General features: G+C 41.7%; 1 protein-coding gene across 3 annotated transcripts in view; it reads left to right on the plus strand.

Moving 5' to 3' along the window:
- polr3a (polymerase (RNA) III (DNA directed) polypeptide A) overlaps positions 1-23,760 on the plus strand; it is a 62,575-nt gene extending 38,815 nt beyond the window's left edge. The window contains exons 19-31 of one of the 3 annotated variants that reach the window (XM_048563602.2): positions 1,024-1,161; positions 4,207-4,377; positions 8,098-8,211; positions 11,408-11,494; positions 11,736-11,818; positions 13,467-13,637; positions 14,232-14,325; positions 16,387-16,479; positions 16,596-16,760; positions 17,415-17,579; positions 21,758-21,889; positions 22,423-22,555; positions 22,696-23,758. In XM_048563602.2, coding sequence (XP_048419559.1) covers positions 1,024-1,161; positions 4,207-4,377; positions 8,098-8,211; positions 11,408-11,494; positions 11,736-11,818; positions 13,467-13,637; positions 14,232-14,325; positions 16,387-16,479; positions 16,596-16,760; positions 17,415-17,579; positions 21,758-21,889; positions 22,423-22,555; positions 22,696-22,844 — 1,695 coding nt within the window. In that variant the 3' untranslated portion in view covers positions 22,845-23,758. Of the gene's footprint in view, positions 1-1,023; positions 1,162-4,206; positions 4,378-8,097; positions 8,212-11,407; positions 11,495-11,735; positions 11,819-13,466; positions 13,638-14,231; positions 14,326-16,386; positions 16,480-16,595; positions 16,761-17,414; positions 17,580-21,757; positions 21,890-22,422; positions 22,556-22,695 lie in introns of all 3 variants that reach the window. The other 2 variants (XM_048563604.2, XM_048563603.2) reach the window with 2 other exon arrangements.
- The last annotated feature ends 613 nt before the right edge of the window (positions 23,761-24,373 follow it).

Consider the following 24,373-nt stretch of genomic DNA (forward strand, 5'->3'; position numbering starts at 1 on the left):
AGCTTGTGGCATCAGGAGTAATCTAGGTATTACTACTCTTGAGGACCTCCCGTTTTAATTTCTTACCTCACTTTGAATATTCTCTGCTCAGAGTCTCGTCCATGTGTCTTCCTGTGTTGTTAGCTCCAACGTGTACAATAGCCTCCTTCTGGTCCCTCTCAGCTTTATAAATATTCTGAGCCTTGTCCGAGATGTCCTCGATCATGTCATCAAGAGGGCCACACAACATTCTGATGTTTCGCTGTTGGCCACAGAAACCTCTTCTTGCGCCTCTGATTAGTGAGTCCCCTATCACAATCACCCGCTTGGAACGTGGCATACATTAGAGCCAGTGTCAGTACCAGAAACCTGATTGTCAGTGCCATCTTCTCCTGAGAGTCCATCGCCCCCAATGTTTTCCAAAACAGCGGATGTGTTTGAGATGGGGATAGCCACAGGAGACTTCTGCAGTACCTGACTCCTCTTCCTATCTTTCCTGGAGATCACCCATCTGTCCTTCTTGCAACTGACTTCCATCACACTCTCAAGCGATGAGAAATTTGCAGGAAGTAGTAACTGCTGATGCAACCGATCCATGTGAACAGATACGATTCGCAGTCAAGCACACTTCCTGTAGACATAATCATCACTAGCATGGAGACTCTCCCCAGTCTCCCATATCCAACAGAAAGAGCGCATCGTTCTACTAAAGGCCCAGAAAATAGTGCAGTTTTACTGCTCTACAAACACTTCTCCAGGCTAACTTAGTACCTGTGTTTTATATTTTTAGAGTTTAATCAAGAAACTGATCTCAATAAAAACATATAATCAAAAACAGCCCACTCTACTCACTATTGTAGATTTACAAAAAAATACTAGCCGCTTAGCTGTTCCCCTGCTGTGATCTCCCCACAGGGGAGTAGCTACGTGGCTATTTCTGTAAATCTACAATAGTGAGTAGAATGGATTCTTCTAATAATTAATTTAAAAATTGCTTTGCAAAATGTTTAACTTCTAATTAAAATTGCAAATTTGTTTGTGCAGCTTCCAGCCGCAAAGGGATTTGTAGCAGACAGTTTCTATTCTGGTTTAACTCCAACAGAGTTTATCTTCCATACCATGGCTGGTCGCGAGGGCCTTGTGGATACTGCTGTAAAAACAGCAGAGACTGGGTACATGCAGGTAATGGCAGAATTTTGCATCTTTGTAATAATGAGTGGTATTAAAAATACTGAGTTGTCTCTACAAACAGGATGCTTGACTACTCACTTTGAACCACTTTTTTTTTCATCCAAACAAAGTCAAAATTGGGAAAATGTTGCTGGCTGTCGTAGTAAATAGCTTATCATATTAGCACTTGGTTATACCAATGGTGTAATTCTGCTTCTAAGTATATATAACTTGTGTAGCACTCTACTAGTAAATAAATCTTTATGATTGACAAATGCTGTTTATCTCGGTGAAATTTTCCATTCCAGTGGACAGCAAAAGAAATGGTAATATAATCTTCAATGTAAGTTCTCAAAATTCTGTGCACAATTGTAACAATAATATTCACATTTACACAGTGTGAATAACGTGCTGCCCTACTTCCTTTTCTATCTCTTCTCCATCCTTACGTCTACCACACACCTAGGTGGCCATGAACCTGGGTCATGCTTGAACTAATTAATGATAAATTGTTGTGATAATTTGGCATAATGCAGATAATTATTCAGGGTAGACATGAGAAAAGTCCTGTGCTATAAGGAGGATGTGAACGTTAACAGTTGTTAATAACCCTTGTTGAATACTCGTAATTCTGAATCTCTGCATTCAAGTATTGTGAATACCTCAATTATGCCATGATCTTCAACTTTACTGCAAGTCTTAATGACTTGTTCAGTGTCTGAAATGTATGGCATGCCATTGTTTGGAAGAATAACTTATACAGTTGAAGACAATTTAACATTAAATTTTTGTCAGTATCTTACCAACAATTAAATGGGACTTAACTGATGTATTATGTTTCAACACTTTCAGTTTTAGGTATGCAGTAAATTTGTTTGAAGTTCAATCATTTAATATTGTGAACGTTCACTATCATTATCTGCTACAGATTTCCTGTTTTATTGCCTGTGTTCTCAAAACCTTTATGCCAGCTCTTCTGCTCCTCCTATTCAATCCTTAAGTTCTTCCTTCCCCCAGCTCTCCTATTCCTACTCTTCATTCTTTCTTTAGAAATCCGTTGCATTTGTTGCCTCCAGGGGAGACGACTCCTGTTGCTTTTTTTTGCCCACTCCCATTCCTGCCCCTGCAGTCAGTCCCTCTTTCACTACTGTCAGTCTCCCTCCCTCATTTTGTTCTTAACTTTAAAGCCTCTGGGTTGTCTCAAGTTTGCTGCTCCTCGTGCAACTCCCATTATGTGCTCCACCTAGTGGCAGACCTTGGTCATTGCAAGTAGCTCCAGACTTCAGCTACTATCTGCATCACTCAAATCCTGTTACTATATAGAGCCCTGTCAGTTAAAACTTCAGGCAAGTATTATTTTATTTACAGAATTTACAATATAAATGTATTTCTTCTACATTTGACTTAATTTAGTTGTGCCATTTCAACTGTTCAGGGCAAGTTAAAGTACAGTTTTTCAACCTATACATTGTTTCCTTTGGGCAATAAATATATGAAGGAACCTAACTCAGTCTTTTTTTAAGCATTGATTTCTGTGAGTACCTATAGTCTACTTAGTTGTCTCACTTAAAGTCACAATTTTCAACAATGCAACTACAACTTTGTGAAAACTTGCTTCACCTGTACACCTGTGTGGCTGAGGTTTTTGACTAATCTAGCTTTGACCGCTTGATCTAAGGGGACTCTGAATGTATTTTCAAACCTGGTAGGTGTGTTCTACTTACTATCTGTATTGTTCACTTTCTGGAGCTCTCTAAAACTGTACAAGAATAATTTGGAAGTTTATTTACTGAACCAACAAGAAAACATTTCCAGCTTCCAAAGTTGAAACCAATGCATTTTCATGCTGCATCTTAAATGCATGAGATCATTAAATGAAAGTAAATCTGATCGACATTCTGGAGAAACACTTGGTGATTACCAGTATTTGATATGGCACGTGTCACTGGAGACCCGTTGCCTGTACTGGAATCACTGTGATGTCAGCCGCAGTTCATCTTGAGACCAACTGACACTGCCGGGTATGCTCTAACCATTGACAGAAATGGTTTGGAACAAGCTGAGCTGAAATCATTACACAGCACGCCTATTCCCAACTAATCTGCATGTCACTGTTAACAAGCTTTCTGTTTCACCCACTTGCCTTTGTTCTCCCTCTCCCTCCCTCTCCCTCCCTCTCCCTCCCTCTCCCTCCCTCTCCCTCCCTCTCCCTCCCTCTCCCTCCCTCTCCCTCCCTCTCCCTCCCTCTCCCTCCCCCTCCCTCCCCCTCCCTCCCCCTCCCTCCCCCTCCCTCCCCCTCCCTCCCCCTCCCTCCCCCTCCCTCCCCCTCCCTCCCCCTCCCTCCCCCTCCCTCCCCCTCCCTCCCCCTCCCTCCCCCTCCCTCCCCCTCCCTCCCCCTCCCTCCCCCTCCCTCCCCCTCCCTCCCCCTCCCTCTCCCTCCCTCTCCCTCCCTCTCCCTCCTCTCCCCCTCCCCCTCCCTCCCCCTCCCCCTCCCTCTACATGCGTATACCTATGCAGTCCTGCATGCACCATGGGTTAGGTTAGGTTTAGTAAAACTTCAGCACCCAGTTTTGTTTTATTCACTCGTGGGACGTGGTCATTACTGACTGGTCTGTCTTCAGTTGCCCTTGAAGGTGGCAATGAGCTGCCTGCTTGCACTGCTGTAGATCACTTGCTGTAGAGATTCAAGACAGCTGACCACCATCACCTCACAGGCAAAACTAGGGATGGGCAATAAATGGTGGCTTACCAACAGCACCCAGTCCCAAGAGTGAATTAAATAAAAATGTTTTATAATTGTATATTCTACAATTGCACTGACTTTACATTTATCTTTTGGAGTACATCACAGAGCTAAGTGCTAATAAATAAAATGCATTTGCTGAATATCTGCCCCATCTGGTTTTAAGAACCATTTCTGAAAGTGACACAGTCCTGTGTACAAGTCTTGCTTGTATATCTGTAGATGTTCATTGCCAGCAAACATTTGGAAAACGGTTGGAATGTTTACTGTTTAATTATCTTGTCTGAATTTTTTTTCTGTTTGCCTTTCTCCAGAGACGTTTGGTTAAATCTTTGGAGGATCTTTGCACACAGTATGATTTAACTGTTCGCAGCTCAACTGGTGATATCATCCAGTTTATCTATGGTGGCGATGGCTTAGATCCAGCAGCTATGGAAGGCAAAGATGAACCTTTAGAATTTAAGAGGGTTCTGGATAATATTCGGGTAATGATTTTCTGTTGATAGCTATTGAAATGCAGCAAGTTGTAATATGCTGTGGGGCCTGGTCAAACTTGAAGTTGTTCTGCTTCTACAACATCCAGCTTAAATTGGATTCTGCCTGCTTGAGGCCAAATATATTTAAATAATGTACTTTGACTACGGGCTTAATTGTAATGAGTTAAAACGTATCGACGAGTTTTGTGGTTCCTATTTAGAGAGAAGATCTTATTAAAATTATTGCTATTGTATCAGGATCCATTTCAAGTAGTGTTAACTGGGCAATAGGAGAAACCAAAGCCCCATATCTTGATTTCACCATTTTTGTTTTCAGATTTGTGGATTTTCCGAATTAATAAGAATTCTTCAACTTTGGAAGCATCTGAGATGAAGATTTAATTCTAAAACTTGTATTCTAAAGGATTAATTGATTGTATCAAAATATATTTGATCTTGCAGTTTAAGCCATCATCACCATGCATTCCCACAGAATTATTTTCTGGCCTCACTTAAGTCCAGTAGGCAACCACCTTCCTGTCTCTGTCAATATTGCTACTGAACAATTCTTCTTCAGTTTCATTCCTTTTACCAAAGGCTAAGTTCAGTGTTGTGCCAGTTGTTTCTTCTGTAAGCAACGGTATTTTTGCAACAAGGTTATGTGCTGTTATTTATAGGATGAGACTCTGTTAAGTCCCAGTCTTTTCTGAGGTGATTTGCCACAGGTCTCCTTTGATGGAAGGCGGCCATGGGCAAATCTCACATTTTGCTGGCGTGCTCCTACAGAGCCATTAACTTCTTTCAAGGATTATATGCCTCTTTCACTTTCTAACTTACATGCATTTAATGTCATAGAGTCATGCAGCACAGAAACAGACCCTTTGGTCCATCTCATTTGCACCAACCAGACACCCCAATCTGATCTAGTCCCATTTACCAAAATTTAACATGTATTCCTCCAAACTCTTGTTCATATACCCATCCAGATGCCTTTTAAATGTTGTAATTGTACCTTTCTCTGGCAGCTCATTCATACACATACCACCCTCTGCACGAAAATGTTGTCCCTCAGGTCCTTTTTAAAATTGCCCCTCTCACCTTAAATCTGTGCCCACGAGTTTTACACCCAGTTTGGTGCATCATTGAGTGTCTGCATGAGTTATTTGCTCAAGTCACTGAATTGGCTCTTGAAACCCACAGCCATCAAACCTGGATTGTCTGAGTGTTACCAATGAATCTAGTAACTAAAAGCCTGGATGTTTTTCATTCTCCGTCACAAATTATCCCATCCACACGTCACTACTGCGGTAACACAGAATCAAGCTAGTCTAGTGTGTCTCTGTCTTCAGTATTCATTTGGTCCTAAGCACAACTACCTGTCATGTTCCTTTATGCTTTTAACACCTCTCCTTACTCCTGTTTATCTTGTCTCTGCTTTTTGAATCTTATCACTTCTTTCTAAACTCTGGAAGGGAATTCCAAAGTCTCTCAACAGAAGAGATTTCCGAGCTGCTTTGCTCTTGATTGCGAAGATTTAATCTTGTTCCAGGTTGTTCTTCAAGTAGAACTGGGCTTCCAAAAGTCTGAGTGGGGACCAGCTGAGAATTCTGGGTCTCACCCTCCAAGGCAACTAGTGCTGCCACCTGTTCTATCTACCTACCGACCATTCAGATATTTTTCCCTTCCTCATCCTCTGCTCCAACCCTTCCTCCGCTCCAACCCTTCCTCCCCACCTGAACATTTAGCTTTGCACCTAAAGACAGTATAGCAATGAGACTGGGAAGCCACGCTATTCCATCTTAAAAGGAGTCACTCAAATTCAAGCCCTGGTTTCAGCGGTAGCTTCCACTTGGCAGTTGTCAGCAACGGCAGACCCCAAAGAGTATTTATGTGTCGTGTCTGCCGTGAGGCAGAATGTCTGAAAATGGTGATCTGGCAAAAACACAAAATTTGGATTGTGGCTATTGTCAAACTACTAAGTGGTACTGCACAAGAGAAAGTTTACTGATGGGGGATATTCTAGCCATACAGTCTAATAAGCGACACTTCTTAACATGCAAATACTTCTTTCCTAACCATTTGCAAATTCCAGCTAAAATTCTCCTGTTGGATCCTTGTCTACAATGCTCTTTGGGGAAAAAAAAATTTACAAAGGCTGCAAGAACTCAGCAGTGTTGATTTGAATTTAGAATGTATTTTGGTCAGGGGCCTATTAGTTTCTATGGAAACTCCAGCAGTGGGTCCAAAAGATCCATTCCCATGAATTGCAAGTTCGCAAAGGAGGTTTCTATTAGCGAGCTTACTGGTTCTTAAAATTTGTAATAATCCATATAGGGTTCTTTGTCCTGCTACTGTAATGTAAGCATTGTACACTGGTCAGAAGGCTGCCATTTTAAACAGAATTTAGAAACAAAGGCACTTTTAAGCAAGTCTGTTTTCCAACAGGCGGTTTAGAGGTGTGCTATGTCCTATCTAACCTGATAAAACTGATGATACTCTCTCTTGATTTAAAAAACAAATGCTGGAAATCTAAAAGTAGCCTAGAGGATGCTGGAGAAAGTCAGGAAGTCTGGCAACATTTATGGAGAGAAACAGATTTAATAGATTGAGTCTGGTAGGACTCTTCTTTGGAGCAGACATTTGAAACAGCTGCTGCCAGACCTGCTGGGTTTCTCCAGCATTCTGTGTGTTTTAGCTCTTCTGCCAAAGTGAGGTGCCAGAGTATGCTTACTAGTGTTACTTGGAGGCGTAATTGCAAGCTGGGGACATTTTCGAATGTCGTCGAGTCTTGACTACATTCAAACCGGAGCACGTGGCTACATTGACTCAGAATTTCCCGCCAAGATCGCCCAGGAAGATCAGATTGTTATTTGTAGCAAATTTTGGATGATTAATACTCTTGATACCCATTGTTCAGCACTAGCGTGCTGTTTTAAATCTAACATTAATGGTAAAGACATCATCCGCACTCACCTTCCTACACCTAAGTGAGATAACAACTTTATCAAACTGAGTAGTTGCTCAGACTTCTAGAATTATCTCTCAGATTGTTGTAGAATTTGACGCAGTATTTTTTGTGAAATGTGTAATAATGACCCACCCTTTTAGTCTTGCCAGTGCAGATGAGTTAGGAAGATCAGTGGAGTTTTGAGATTGGACCTTAACTGGAGCACGTTGTGGTGCAAGGACTTGATGCTGCATCTTAGCCATTCTCAGTGTAATAGTTTAATTTCTACCAGTTGTGAGTGTTAAATTATTCCTGAGAATAGAGGAAAGATTTTAGTTTAAGCAATCATAGTTCCTTCAGTAGGAGGTGCCTAACAGAACTTGCATTAATCCATGCTCTTAATTGATTTTCACAGTTGAATTTGGAAAACAAAATATGTTTTCTCATTTTTTTTGAGGGTATATAGAACAATTGCACTTTTTTTTCAAGACCGGCACATTAATTGAATTTGTTTTAAACATTGGCCATTGGACTTGGTAAGTTCTTTGTACACAACACATCAAAGCAATTATCATCTCCGTACTAGGTATCCCTGGAGACAACCTTTTGGATGGTTATAGTACATGGAAATGTTTGGTTCATTAAATGTAAAACCTAGGTGAACCACCAGAATCTTTTACCGCTCATTTTACGTTTAACCAAACCAGTCTCGAGTGGTTTAATTTTCCAGTTGGTTTTTAAGGGCAAGTCTCCCTGATTCTTCTGCTTTTCTTTCCTCCTAGGCCATTTACCCATGCCACAGTGAACCAGCTTTGAGTAAGAATGAAGTGGTTACAGCTGCAGAGGCAATTATGAAGAGAAGTGAATTCCTTTGCTGTCAAAATGAATATCTGCAGGTTCACTGAATTTTCATTCTCTTTACGTCTAAGGATAATATATTATAGATGCAGGCAAATATTTTTCTTGTTTTCTTTCACTTCTGCATATTGATTAGCCTATCCCATTTCTAAAGGCTCTAACTGGGACTGATTGTGAGAAGTACATTGAGGTAATAGCTACAGTTGTGTGATTGGTCATATTTGCCTTACTGAATCTTGTTTGTTATAAACGTCTCCCTCATGCCTGGCCGATTTTGCTGCTAACACTGAGTATACCAGATCAGAACTGTATTTAAAATCAGTCAGAAAAAGTAATTTACATTCCATAAATTTAGCATCCCTGCATCAGGAAGCTTTAATATTATGCACCTTGCGTATTTAAAAACCCATGAAGCAATTAGTTGTTGTACATCAAAACTTCAAGTCAGAATTTCCCATCGGGATCGCTCTAGAAGATCAGACTTTTATTTGTTGGATATTTTGAAGGAATAGTACTCTTTTTATACTAATTGTCCAGCATTGGTGTGCTGTTTTAAATCTAGGGTCACTAATACAACACCAATATAGGTATTGGCCACACTGACCTTCTCTCACTCTGTGGGTGAGATTGCAACTTGATCAAACTTTGAGTAGTATCACACTATCAGTTTGAAACTTGAAAGCAACTGGGTTTAAATGCCCCAAAATTGTTTCATCTTACAGGTAACAGAGTAGCTGTGATCTCATTGATCTAGGCTTAATTCAAATCTTAAACCAGCCATATACCTCTCTCAGGAGATTGGTTAAAAATTGGCATGGACAGATAATGCCAGTGGGCAGAATTGACTTTGCTGACCATTACACAATACACTGACTCCTATTCAGTTGAAGTCAAATAGATGAATTGCAGCCTGTTTTACATCTCTGCCATGTCAGACTTCACCCTCTCTATTTGTTCATTTGTCATCAATACCATTAGGGATGGAGGTAGGGACACTACCATTATGTCAGAAGACCCTTTTTCTTTAAATTTGTTTTATTCAATGTGCTCAGTTATATTACATCTCTCAGAGCAGTATGATCTGAACACAGACTTTCTGGTCCAGAAGGAAGGATGTTACAGTTGCAGCACATAAATATCATAATGGACAGTTGAGGCGCCACTTATAACACCCTTTGGAACATCTTGTCAATCAGAGTGTAGTTATTTTACTTAACATGTTTGGAATTATTATAACACACTTTTTCAGGGGAGGTAGGACTTGAGTCTAGACAATCTATCAGAATGTAGGTATGTTTGATCATCCTGTTCAAATGTGTTATGAAGCAGGACTTAAACCCAGGCTTCCTGGCTTAAAGGCAAGGGTGCTACCATTGCTCCACAAAAACGCTACCTATCAGAGTGTTTGTACCTGTGCTCTGTCTCCTACTTCTAACCAATTATTAATTAGCAGTATAGGATACCTTTGCAAATGATTTCTGCAGCTCTTCATATTTCGGTAAAAGAGCAATCGTTGCACTTTCTTCCCACCGTGGTAATAAATGAGATTAGATCATTTGGAACTGGATCAAGGATTGATCTTAAAGTGTTACTGGTCTGTATGATCGCACAGTGTGTTTTCCCACTTAGTTACTTGTACCTTCAAATCTTAATATTTGGCATTGTCCACGAGGAATGAATATAACTGGGAATTTTCTGTTGGATTGGAAGTGGCAAATGCATTAATATTTTGGATGTATTGATTAAGCATGGTGTGTGATTCAAAGAATTTCTGCTTTTAATGCAGGCTTCTCCAGGTAATCGGTTTGGTGATTTGTGCATTTAATGGCTTGTACGGCTATGCTTTTATTTCCGATGAACTGAAACATCCACATAGCAATTAAAGACATTTACCTAGGGTTAATTACAAATGCCTTGTACTGATAAACTCACCAAAAATAATGTTAGCTGCCCCATAACCTCTGGATTTCTTCGATAAACAGGGAGATGACGACTCTGGCAGACTGTAGAATGGGAGCACAAACCATTTGAGAAATCAGGAAATAAAATTGGGAGGAGAAAGAGTACAAACAACAGATTTCACTAGATTTAAATACGAATTACAAGTCTACCCCAAAGCCAGTTTTAAATCTCTGTCATTCAGGGTCTCCATAATGAATGAACTGGTGAATATGATGCGCTAGGGATAGATGCATTACCTGTTCAAGAGTGAACTATACTGTAAGTGGAAAAGCCCTGAGCAAAATTGATGCACAGAGAGATTTGGATGTTCAGGTCCATTCTACCCTGAAGGTGGCAACACAGCTCGATAGAGTGGTCAAGATGGCGTGTGGCATGCTTTCATTCATCAGATGGGGGTATTGAGAACAAGGGTTGGCAGGTCATGTTACAGTTGTATAGGACCTTGGTTTGACCACATTTGGAATACTGTGTACAGTTCTAGTCACCACATTACCAATAGGTTGTGAATGTTTTGGAGAGGGTGCAGAGGAGGTTCACCAGGATGTTGCCTGGTATGGAGGGCGCTAGCTATGAAGAGAGGTTGAATAAATTAGGATTATTTACATTAGAAAGACAGAGGTTGAAGGGTGTCCTGATTTGAAGTCTACAACATCGAGAGGTATAGACAGGGTGGCTATCAAGAAGCTTTTTCCCCCAGAGTGGGGGACTCAATTACTAGGGGGTCACAATTTCAAGGTGAGAGGGGAAAAATTTAAGGGAGATATGTGTGGAAAGTCGTTTATGCAGAGGGTGGTGGGTGCCCGGAACGCGTTGCCAGCGGACGTAGTAGTGGCGGGCACAATAGCGTCATTTAATATGTATCTAGACAGATACATGAATGGGCAGGGAGCAGAAGGATACAGATCCTTGGAAAATAGGCGACAGGTTTAGATAGAGGATCTAGATGGGTGCAGGCTTGCAGAGCCGAAGGGCCTGTTCCTGTGCTGTAATATTCTCTGTTCTTTGTACAGTTTTATTTAAATTCACACCTCCTTCAAGTAAAATAACTTTCAATTCACAAGACTAGATTTTTCTTAGTCTGATATTCTACTGACCACCTTGGAATGAAATAGAATTTTGATATGAACGTTCCACGAATATCTCTCCATTCTAATTCTGAGAAATATACTTTGATCAAGGAATTTATTTTACGCCTCAGACCTGTCTCAATGATTAATAATTAGATGTCATACAAAATGTTCTGAATAATGAATCTGACTTTTCTTTCTTTAGGCAATCAGAAATTTTATCAAGGATTTTTCTGAGAAGATCAAGAAAACCAGAGACAAATATGGGATTAATGACAATGGAACTACTGAGGTATTAAATTTAATATTACATTCTTCAATATATGTTTATAGCTTATTTTTAATACACCAGTATGATTCATTGCATTATTCCATTGGGTTCAAACACAAAAATTGTCTTCTGAAATTTAAAATTAAGAAAACTGGATACAATGTATTTACTTCATACTCTTAACAATGCCTTTCATAAATGTGTATGGTCATAGTATTTAACTAGTCTGCAATTAGTAATTAGTCTTCAATTATCTCTCTAGCCACGTGTTTTATACCAGTTGGACCGAATAACTCCTACACAAGTAGACAAATTTCTAGAGACCTGTAGGGACAAGTACATGAGGTGAGATGCAAATATGTAAGATTGAGGTTCTGTTTCATGTGCACATTTTCATTAAATTCACCATCTTAAAAATATATTGGATTGGTTATTTTGGATCAAGTAATTGTTGGGTATGATTACAACTATTAGGTTTTGGCAACTGAACTTGTTATTTAGTTTGTGGAACCTGTTTATTGATTTGAATCACTTTATTGGAGATGAACTGATTTTTGGTGTTAAGTAAAAACAGAAATTGCTGGAAAATCTCGGCAGGTCTGGCATCATCCAAGGGGAGAAAACACTTTGAATCTGCTAACCCATTTCTGATAGACAGTGACTGGACTTGAAACGTTAACTCTACTCTACTTTCTCCCCACAGTTGCCGCCAGATCTGCTGAGTTTCTCCACGACTTCCATCCTTCTTTCAGATCTGCAGCAGGCACATTTCCTTGTTGCATGTTTGATTTTTGGTGCACTTTGTCTTTTAACATAAATTCCACAAAGACTGGAGCAGCCCTCCTTTCATGCAAGGTTTTTTAGTTTTGTTATTTTGATGATTTGAAACAACAGTGTTTTAACTTGGAGGTGAAAGTACTACCTCTCAGTCGAGGTGAAAGTGCTAAATTAATTGTTTAGTCAAAGCCGTTTAATGCTGATTCAAATTCAGCTGTAAACCTGGCTGTTGTTCAGAAGTGTATTCAGCAAGAAGTTGCTCAGGCTTGGCAGAGATATGCATCGAGGAACAAGCACTGAAGATGTAAGGCACACTATTTATCTTGTTTTTAAAAAGCTGAGGAATGAAATCCTATTCTACATGTTAGGAATGAAGGGTTTCAGTTACATGAGAAGACTAGTTTTTCTAGTTAGAACAGAGAAGGTGAAGGAGCAATTTGACAGAGGTGTTCCAAAGACTTGAAGAATTGCGATGGAAAGGGAAGAAGTGAATGGATAGAAACCACTTCCAATGACGGACTTCTGTGCCACAGGGCACAGGCATAAGGTGATTCCCAGGGAAGAAAAAGAGGCAAACTGCAGAAATGTACACAGTGAATAGTTTTAATCTGAAATGCACTGCCTGAAAAGGTGATAGTAAAAGGAGTCAGTGTAATGGTATTGTCACTGGACTAGTACTCCACAGGCCCAGGTGAATTCTTGGATTCAAATGCCACGGCAGTTGGTTCAATTAGTAAATATGGATTACAAAACTAGCCTAAGTAACGAAGAACAAGAAATAATCAATTCTTGTTATAAAAACCATCCTGGTTTACTGGTGTTGTCTAAGGATGTAAGTCTGCTATCCTTATACAGCCTGGCCTGTATGTGATAGCGAGTTTTGAGAAGATTTGTAGCTCAGATTGAGTTACTGGTACGAGTTTGCTCGCTGAGCTGGAAGGTTAGTTTTCAGACGTTTCGTCACCATTCCAGGTAACATCGTCAGTGAGCCTCCGGTGAAGCGCTGGTGTTATGTCCCGCTTTCTATTTATCTGTTTAGGTTTCCTTGTGTATGTGATTTCAGATTTTAGGAACAAATCTTAAGATATTTTATATTTGGGAATTAAAAAGTGAAAGGTTTAGGACTTTACAAAGATTTTTAATAATTTATTAAAAGGTGTTGTTATGATCTCTTCCTTGTTTATCTTGAACTCTTACATATTTATCCTCTTAACAGAGCCCAGATGGAACCAGGTTCTGCTGTTGGTGCTTTATGTGCACAGAGTATAGGAGAGCCAGGCACTCAGATGACCTTGAAGACTTTTCACTTTGCTGGTGTAGCTTCTATGAATATTACTCTGGGTGTACCCAGAATAAAGGAAATTATTAATGCATCAAAATCTATAAGGTAAACCTGAACATGGCATGTTTTTCTGCATGCTTTAGCTTATTATGTGTTGAGTTTTAGTGTGAGTATTAATCAGCTTTTCTACAAGATTTTAAATTTAAAATTTAACTGATACTCCATGAGGATAATTTATCTGTTTACAGCTTTTTAAGATGCCTAACTCTCACTGAATATAATTTAGATAATATGGATATTTATTCCTACACACCTTTTTCAGGTGTTCAGAATAAGGTGAAAGGTGAGGAAAGGTTGAGGGCATAATGAGGAATCAGAATGTTCTGTTCATGGATTGATGTACAGTGCACTTCATACAGCTCTTATTCCATCAAAAGAACAGTCTATACAGGGTAGCAAATCAAATGCCTATGCCATATCTGCCACCTTGTTCCAGAGTTGCCAAAACTCCCCCACATGAGACAAGCAAATTGAAGTGACTGTTAGTTCTTCAGATTCAATAGTACAGTTTCCTAGAGGGTGATCAGTTCTTCCATCATTTTAAATTCTAGACTACCGTCATGGAAGATCATAGATATTCTTCTTGATTGGCTGAACTCAAAGCACAAATAGTAGTTAATCTGTTAATTTACTTTGCAGCACTCCAATTATTACAGCACACCTTGACCAAGATGATGATGCTGACTTTGCTCGACTGGTAAAAGGAAGAATTGAAAAGACTCTGCTTGGAGAAGTGGGTCAATCTCTTTAGTCAATTGAAAGCGCACGCTATTCATGTTAAATTCTCGTTCAATTGCATTGTAGCCTGGTGCATTCAGCAGTTGGTTTGGAACCATACATTTATTTCTGTAAAATTATAGAGCTGAAATCAAACTCCAGGCTTTTTACGTGATCTTTTGTGAAACTACAGATGCCCTTAATGGTGGCCACATTAATATACATCAAAAAAAACTATCTGGCCACTAAAATGCCATAGGCATGATCTAATGGTCATTGCACCATTGATGAAATGTAAGAAGATTACAGTGTCCCTGTTTAACCATTCAGTTAAGGTTTGTTAAAATGAAAGGGATTTGACCTCCCATGACTTTATTCTGACCATCAAAGAAACGCGATGCCCAGAATGATGACAGAAATCAATTTCATTGATCAAAGCCTGTCCTTGCAGTGCATTGTCAAATGCTATCCTCAGTACTAAAGTACCAGTAATGTTCTGAGATAATAGGAACTGCAGATGCTGGAGAATCTGATATAACAAGGTGTGGAGCTGGCTGAACACTGCAGGCCAAGCAGCATCTTAGGAGGAGTCTGATGAAGGGCTCGGCCTGAAACGCCAGCTTTCCTGCTCCTAAGATGCTGCTTGGCCTGCTGTGTTCATCCAGCTCCACATCTTGTTATACCAGTGATGCTCTGTCTGGTTAGGTTTTAATTAGGCTACCAGGGTCAACGATAAGGGAGCGTCTCAAGATATCATCTGTCAGCTGCATGGATAAAAGTCTCAGCTAAAGTTGAACTAGTTTTATCTGCGATGTAACTGGGTCAATTTTCACCAGCTTGAATGATGGTTCCAAGCCTTTGTGCAAAATTTATTTCAAAGGTTGCCATTCCTTCAAAGTCCATACTTCTGATATCTGAGTAACTTCATTACAGTATTGGGTTGTTTTAAAGACCCTAGAATGACCCAGAACTGTTGATGGCTCAGAAGTAAATTATTTAGATATCTGTTAGCACTGCACTGTGTTCAGTAAACCCAACACAACTGTGGTCAGCTGTGAAAATAAACTTAATTTATGCCAAGTTTAAAAGTTGTGTTGCAAGGATTGTTATTTAACGTACTGCAAACAAAGCAGAATATTCACAGTAACAGGGTGACAGTCTGAGAGCAAGCCAGACTGGTCACAATCTTGGTGTCATATTTGACCTTGAGGTGAGCTTCTAACCCCAAAAAACACTTTATTTCTGACTCAAAAACATCACATAACACACTCCTGCCTTATGCATGCTGAATACCTCGTGCATATCTTTATTACCTTCAAATTATTCCACGTGGTTTCTGGTTGACCCACCACATTGTACACTACTTCAACTTGCGTGGAGGAGATTTGGGTGAATTTATGTCCAGATTTGCACTTAGTACCTCTGCACTTGCTGACGAAATTTTGGTTCCTGGTAGAGCACTATTCAACTTTAAAGTTCTGTCCTTTGCTTTTAAGTCCCACAATGCACTTGCTCGCCATATCCTTGGAATCCTTTCTACCTCTACAACTCTCCCAGAAATCTGTATTTGTCTAATTCTAGCCCATGAGCATCTCTGACTCAATGCTTCACCATTGGCAGCATGCCTTCAGCTGGCTAAGCCCTAAATTACAAAATTAAATCTCTAAATCTTTGTGCTTTTTCTCCTTTAAGAACCCACCAAAGAATCCACAAAACCAACTCTTTAAACCTAGCTTTTGACCATTTACTTTACTATTGCTTTATGTGGTTCAATGTTCTGCTTTGTAACACCCCTCTGAAGCCCCTCAGGAACCTTTATTACGTTAAATATAAGATACTTCTGTTTTGAAACAGCAGTTCTGTGTAAACAGGAAAGCCGAGAATAATGCAGTGATGAAGACAGCTATCTAAACTGGGGAGACTGTTAAAAGTGAGAGTAGCTCTTCAGCGGAACTGACTTAGTTAATTGAAAGTTTGCATTAACCTTGGAAAAATTTAATGTACATTAACTAAAATAAACAACTAGATGTAACTCATTTTAATCAGCCAAACTCATTCTAATTTACTAATCTTGCAGATTTCAGAATATATTGAAGAAGTTTTTCTGCCCGATGACTGCTTCATTCTTGTGAAGCTTTCCCTGGAAAGAATCCGACTTCTGAGACTAGAGGTAAAGAGGGAATGATCTGGAGTTGCCTCCACCTTTCAGAAAACTTACTCCTTCCTCTTCTTTCCAAGAGAAAATAACTAAGAAAGTAATTTTAGTCTGCTATCCCTAACTTCAAGGTGAATGCAGAAACTGTGAAATACTCCATTTGCACGTCAAAACTACGAGTCAAACCAGGTGACGTTGCAGTTCACGGTGAAGCAGTCGTGTGTGTCACACCTCGAGAGAACAGCAAAAGTTCGATGTACTATGTTCTTCAATATCTAAAAGAGGAACTGCCAAAGGTAAGGACAATTTAAAGACAGAGCATCAGTCAGTGAAATAAAAACTACTGCAGAAACTCAGCAAGTCTGTTGGTGTTGGTTGGGAGAGAAACAAATTTCACTGAGCCCAGTTAAGTCCAAACTCGGATTTCAGATCTCTTACATCTACAGTACTTAGTGACGTAGAGTGAGAAATGGACAGCATGTTTCTGCAAAGGGAATAGATGTTAACTTTTTGGATGTAGCTGCTTTATTGCCTACATAAAACCAAATTCAAAGAGGAGAACAACTAATTTGGAAGTATGTATGAAGTGTATCTTGCTGTCTCACGAACTAAAGCATCTAAGTAGATGGTGATGAGGGTTTAAAAAAAAAACTCGGTGGTGTTGCATCACTTCCAGATGGAACCAAAGCAGTCAGCGTGAGGAGATGTAATGTTAGTCAACAAGCAGTGAAACATTGCTGCTGAGAGCTGGCACAAATGTGATGGCCTCAATAGTATCTTTCTGAACTGAAAATGCTTGATTTAAAGTGAAAAAAAACGTTGCTGTTGTTTGGCTACATTTTGTGTTTAAACAAGCTGGAATCGTTAAAGGAAAGTATTTTCAGTATTCGTATATTCATAATTTACAACACAGCACAGAGTCCAGCTAACAAAGAAAGTCAATGTTTCAGATTGTTGTCCAAGGTATTCCAGAAGTCGCCAGAGCAGTTATTCATGTTGATGAGCAAGGTGGAAAGGAGAAGTACAAGCTATTGGTGGAAGGTGACAATTTGCGTGCTGTCATGGCAACTCATGGTGTCAAAGGAACACATACAACATCAAACAACACTTACGAGGTAATCTACTTCTGTTCTCATATTTCTTAGATACGTTAATACTGTATTTTAATCGTGTACATATACACATGCAAATGTTAGTTAAAGCCTCTGCAAATGACACTGTTATCTGTGCAAAGCTGTGCCCAAAACGTTTGCGGGATCTGTTTTATCTCATGTAGAGGACCTTTCTGACATTCAGTCAGGCCAGAGAGCATTTTGGACGATGTGTGTTGCGGGTGTTAGGCAGCCCAGTGCTGGATAAAATTCAACTGTTTGAAACATAGATGTCACAAAAGTAGATTATGAGCGATGCAGAAATAGTGAATAATGCAACAGAAACGATTGAGAAAATTATTGTAAAATTTAGTATTTCACATTCGAATCATCATCAGGCATTAATAAGGTTCATCTAGAGTCATATTTAAGGGTATGTTAGGATACAAAGGTCTCTTGTTGCACATTGTCTCTACCTCTGAGGTGGAAGGCTTGAGTATGAAAACAAGGATATATGGTTTGAAATAGTAATAGGAAATTTTGCAATAAATTTCAAAAAAGCTTCACGTGAAGAGATATACACTTGGAATGGTTTATATGGTGGAGTAATAGACATGAAAACCAAGAATTCAGTTAAGGTAGTTATTGTGAGATAATAAAATGTGAGGCTGGATGAACACAGCAGGCCAAGCAGCATCTCAGGAGCACAAAAGCTGACGTTTCGGGCCTAGACCCTTCATCAGAGAGGGGATGGGGGGAGGGAACTGGAATAAATAGGGAGAGAGGGGGAGGCGGACCGAAGATGGAGAGCAAAGAAGATAGGTGGAGAGGGTGTAGGTGGGGAGGTAGGGAGGGGATAGGTCAGTCCAGGGAAGACGGACAGGTCAAGGAGGTGGGATGAGGTTAGTAGGTAGCTGGGGGTGCGGCTGGGGGTGGGAGGAAGGGATGGGTGAGAGGAAGAACCGGTTAGGGAGGCAGAGACAGGTTGGACTGGTTTTGGGATGCAGTGGGTGGGGGGGAAGAGCTGGGCTGGTTGTGTGGTGCAGTGGGGGGAGGGGATGAACTGGGCTGGTTTAGGGATGCAGTGGGGGAAGGGGAGATTTTGAAACTGGTGAAGTCCACATTGATACCATATGGCTGCAGGGTTCCCAGGCGGAATATGAGTTGCTGTTCCTGCAACCTTCGGGTGGCATCATTGTGGCAGTGCAGGAGGCCCATGATGGACATGTCATCAAGAGAATGGGAGGGGGAGTGGAAATGGTTTGCGACTGGGAGGTGCAGTTGTTTGTTGCGAACTGAGCGGAGGTGTTCTGCAAAGCGGTCCCCAAGCCTCCGCTTGGTTTCCCCAATGTAGAGAAAGCCGCACCGGGTACAGTGGATGCAGTATACCACATTGGCAGATGTGCAGGTGAACCTCTGCTTAATGTGGAATGTCATCTTGGGGCCTGGGATGGGGGTGAGGGAGGAGGTGTGGGGACAAGTGTAGCATTTCCTGCGGTTGCAGGGGAAGGTGCCGGGTGTGGTGGGGTTGGAGGGCAGTGTGGAGCGAACAAGGGAGTCACGGAGAGAGTGGTCTCTCCGGAAAGCAGACAAGGGTGGGGATGGAAAAATGTCTTGGGTGGTGGGGTCGGATTGTAAATGGCGGAAGTGTCGGAGGATATTGCGTTGTATCCGGAGGTTGGTAGGGTGGTGTGTGAGAACGAGGGGGATCCTCTTGAGGCGGTTGTGGCGGGGGCGGGGTGTGAGGGATGTGTCGCGGGAAATGCGGGAGACACGGTCAAGGGCGTTCTCAATCACCGTGGGGGGGAAGTTGCGGTCCTTAAAGAACTTGGACATCTGGGATGTGCGGGAGTGGAATGTCTTATCGTGGGAGCAGATGCGGCGGAGGCGGAGGAATTGGGAATAGGGGATGGAGTTTTTGCAGGAGGGTGGGTGGGAGGAGGTGTATTCTAGGTAGCTGTGGGAGTCGGTGGGTTTGAAATGGACATCAGTTACAAGCTGGTTGCCTGAGATGGAGACTGAGAGGTCCAGGAAGGTGAGGGATGTGCTGGAGATGGCCCAGGTGAACTGAAGGTTGGGGTGGAAGGTGTTGGTGAAGTGGATGAACTGTTCGAGCTCCTCTGGGGAGCAAGAGGCGGCGCCGATACAGTCATCAATGTACCGGAGGAAGAGGTGGGGTTTGGGGCCTGTGTAGGTGCGGAAGATGGACTGTTCCACGTAACCTACAAAGAGGCAGGCATAGCTGGGGCCCATGCGGGTGCCCATGGCCACCCCCTTAGTCTGTAGGAAGTAGGAGGAGTCAAAAGAGAAGTTGTTGAGTGTGAGGACGAGTTCCGCTAGGCGGATGAGAGTGTCGGTGGAGGGGGCCTGGTCGGGCCTGCGGGACAGGAAGAAGCGGAGGGCCTTGAGGCCATCTCCATGCGGAATGCAGGTGTACAGGGACTGGACGTCCATGGTGAATATGAGGTGTTGGGGGCCAGGGAATTGGAAGTCCTGGAGGAGGTGGAGGGCGTGGGTGGTGTCACGGACATAGGTGGGGAGTTCCTGGACCAAAGGGGAGAAAATGGAGTCCAGATAGGTGGAGATGAGTTCGGTGGGGCAGGAACAGGCCGAGACGATGGGTCGACCAGGGCAGGCAGGTTTGTGGATTTTGGGAAGGAGATAGAAACGGGCCGTGCGGGGTTGGGGAACAATGAGGTTGGAGGCTGTGGGTGGGAGGTCCCCTGAGGTGATGAGGTCATGAATGGTGTTGGAGATGATGGTTTGGTGCTCGGGTGTGGGGTCATGATCGAGGAGGCGGTAGGAGGTGGTGTCGGAGAGTTGGCGTCTGGCCTCGGCGATGTAGAGGTCAGTACGCCATACTACCACTGTGCCACCCTTGTCTGCGGGTTTGATGGTGAGGTTGGGGTTGGAGCGGAGGGAGTGGAGGGCTGCCCGTTCTGCGGGGGAGAGGTTGGAGTGGGTGAGAGGGGTGGAGAGGTTGAGGCGGTTAATGTCTCGACGGCAGTTGGAGATGAAGAGGTCGAGCGAGGGTAGGAGGCCTGGGGGTGGTGTCCAGGAGGAGGACTTGTGTTGGAAGCGGGTGAAGGGGTCAGTGGAAGGAGGGTTGGGTTCCCGGTTGAAGAAGTAGGCATGCAGGCGAAGACGGCGGAAAAACTGCTCTATGTCCGACCGTGACTGGTATTGGTTGATGTGTGGTTGTAGGGGGACAAAGGTGAGCCCCTTGCTCAGGACTGACCGTTCGTCCTCAGTCAGTGGGAGGTCTGGGGGGATGGTGAAGATTCGGCAGGGCTCAGGGTGGCTGTCTCCTCTGGGGTTGCAGGCTGTGGAGGTTGTGGGCGGAGCGATGATGTCGTCGGCCGTGGGCGGGGTTCCATCGGCGTCGACCGTGGGCGGGGTTCCATCGGCGTCGACCGTGGGCGGGGTTCCGTCGGCGGTGGGCGGGGTTCCATCGGCGTCGACCGTGGGCGGGGTTCCGTCGACCGTGGGCGGGGTTCCATCGGCGTCGACCGTGGGCGGGGTTCCATCGGCGTCGACCGTGGGCGGGGTTCCATCGGCGTCGACCGTGGGCGGGGTTCCGTCGGCGTCGACCGTGGGCGGGGTTCCGTCGGCGTCGACCGTGGGCGGGGTTCCGTCGGCGTCGACCGTGGAGGTAGTTATTGTTCTCATTTATGATCCAGTTTGTAATGGCCAATTTGTCTTGCAGATTGCAGGAGCAACACAGCCCACATATCCTCTCTACAGCTAATGGCTATGTTTTATATAAGATGGTCATGTGTGTGTGGATGTGTATATAGGTTGCTTTCTCCATTGCATCTTGATTAAAATTATTACTGCCTTCCACTCCTGTAAACAACCTTCAAAGCTGAAAAAGCCATAGATTTCATCACAGTTGTCACTATTAGAGAGAGGTCTGTGGCCATAGGACATTGGTGTACAGTACTAGTGGTGACAGGGCTGTCACTGTCTAACACTGGAACACAGTACTACTGCAGTCGGGTCTGACTGTTTAATACTAGGCTACAGTCCTGTTGGGAGAGGTCTTTCATTACTTTCCAATCTCTGAGAGCTTTAATTGCTGCTTGGTAGTGGACCATGTCTAGACTCCTGTCTGGTTTTCTAGCTAGCAGATTGCTTGAAATGTTTTGAAAAATGGTAAGCTTGCCTTTTTTTTAAAGTTTCTGATTTAAAATTGTCCACAGGTAGAGAAGACATTGGGCATCGAAGGTGCTCGATCCACTATCATTCATGAGATCCAATATACAATGAAAAATCACGGGATGAGCATTGACAGACGACATGTTATGCTTTTATCAGACCTGATGACGTATAAGGTTAGATCCTGAAACACTCAGAACAAGAACTGTTCACTGAAGAACAGTGTTCCTACTCTGAGCCGATAACTGTTGTTTGAGGTCCTCTGTCTGCTTCTGGAATTGCTAAGAGCAGCAAAGGCAATTAAGTGTATTGTCTGTGATTAGGAAGACTCATGGGTTCGACTTCAGCTTCTGCCTGCCACAAACAGGTGTTTGGCGATGCACATTCAAGCATTTCATTGGAAAAGTCCATTTTAGGAATGTGCCAGTTTTGTCTTAAAGCAGTACAAGGTGACAAATAAATCTTCAGAAGAGAAATAACCTTTCTTTGTCCTTTGGAATTACTTTAAAATGAATTTTATTTTGCCTCATTGATATTTATTTAATGCCCACTCATATGGGCCCCATCACCCAAAATAAAAATGGTAGTATTTTGTTTCTGTGATTTTTTTTAAAAAAAATTGTTTCTCTATGTCAAACCAAAATTAAATTGAAAATTATTTGAGATTTGATTTAAATGTGTGTTTCTTGTACCATCCTTAACTCTGCAGGGAGAAGTATTGGGAATAACCCGGTTTGGCTTGGCAAAAATGAAAGAAAGTGTTCTGATGTTGGCCTCATTTGAGAAAACTGCAGATCATCTCTTTGATGCTGCGTACTTTGGACAGAAGGATTCTGTGTGTGGTAAGTTAGGGCTGTGGTTTTGGAGCTTGATTTTATTGATTAGCATTGTGCCCATTATGTCAGCTGCTACTGATTTTCATCGGGCTTTCTGTGTACCTAATAACCTGCTACTCACTGGTTTCTTCCCTTTGCCTCTAAAGGTGTATCAGAGTGTATTATTATGGGAATCCCAATGAACATAGGAACAGGACTTTTCAAACTTCTACACAAAGCTGACAAGGACCCAGACCCACCGAAGAGACCATTGATATTTGACAATACTGAATTCCATATCCCAGTTGTTACATAGCAGGATATGCATGGAATGCTTTGAACTACAGAGTTTTATTTTGACCGGATGATGGAATCCTGTTCAGTTTGTTTCAGCATACTTACAGGAGGGAATTTCTTGCAACTGTTGCTCTGTTGAGAGTACAGACCAAAATGAACATCCATGCAACACCAAGATGTTGCAGATTAAGATGCAACCTAGTGAAAGATTATATTTTATGAAAGGCTGCTAAAACATACTTGTTTTCACTGTCAAAGAAATTTATTTTAAATCATAACTGTGGCTTTTCCATAGGAGTGAGTGTTTTGTAATGGTATTTATAAGTTTAAATCTTCAGGTTATCAATGATTGATAACTTGATTGTACTGAAAGTTGAAAAATTAATTAGTAAATAAGCATAAGTGTTTTATTTTAAATTTCTGTGGTTGGAATCTGGACAGATTGTGATGCTAATTTGTGTGGAAGTAATCCATTAAGTTTAACATAGTAAAGGAATTATACCTCGATGTTACAACTATTCCGTGTTGCTACTGGACTGGAACAGCAGTGCATCCAACTTAACCTTTGCTTTGATTTTGGCCAGAGTTTAAAAGGTTTTTTGGGAAGTGCTGGTCACATAATTAGGTTTTACTGTTCATGTGAATAAAGGCAACCTGTCTCAAGGAAAAAGACAGTGGATATTTTGAATTGCTGTAATTGGAAAAGTATCTTTTTGGAAATTGCAACACAATGTATTTACCACTGCAGAAACAAAATAAACATCACTTTTGTCCAGAAATTTAGATTCTATTAATGTGGACATTAATAAATGTGTTGAGGCACAAGTTGTCTACAAGAAAGTCTCATCGAAGTCATTTACTTTAAGTTCTCTTTTTCCTCCCTCTCTTCTTCCCATCCCCGTTGCCAAACTTGAATCCCACAATGGATTAAGTTTGTACTGAAGTATCCATTTCAGGCTGTGTTCCAATCATATTTTCTGGAGTTGTGCACATTGATTTTTGAGAGTGGTGGAAAAATAGCAGTGGACATTAAAGCCAAATCCATTGTCATGGAAGCCTGATTTACATGTGTGTAATTCTTGGTGGGAGAGTCGTACTAATTTTATTCTCATAAACCTATCTCAGTGGGAGAGTCGTACTAATTTTATTCTCATAAACCTATCTCAGTGATGGGGAAAAGAAGCTGGAAAATATATACTTAACTTCTGTAGTGGATTATCGTCAAATTTCAAGATGCAGAAGGTACTGTCTAATTTCCTTGAACACCATTTATTCATTTTCAAGTCATAATTTTACCTGTTTAATATTTTGCTTCTGTCCCTACACCAAAATTTCTCACAAGGCAGAATTAATTGAAGTTTAATTATAGAATCAAATTTTAATTCTGTGTAATAAGTGCACCCATGTTTTGCAAAAAGTATTTGATTCTGCTGAAGGTTAACATGCTCATTTGGTCTAGGCTGTGCTGACAAATCTTGGAGTGATTGAGAGTGATGGCTTTGAGCTTTCTGTGCGAATTTCCTGAGGTGAATATTTTAAGTCATGTTA

This window comes from Stegostoma tigrinum, chromosome 37, assembly GCF_030684315.1.
Source record: "Stegostoma tigrinum isolate sSteTig4 chromosome 37, sSteTig4.hap1, whole genome shotgun sequence".
Classification (NCBI taxonomy): domain Eukaryota; kingdom Metazoa; phylum Chordata; class Chondrichthyes; order Orectolobiformes; family Stegostomatidae; genus Stegostoma; species Stegostoma tigrinum.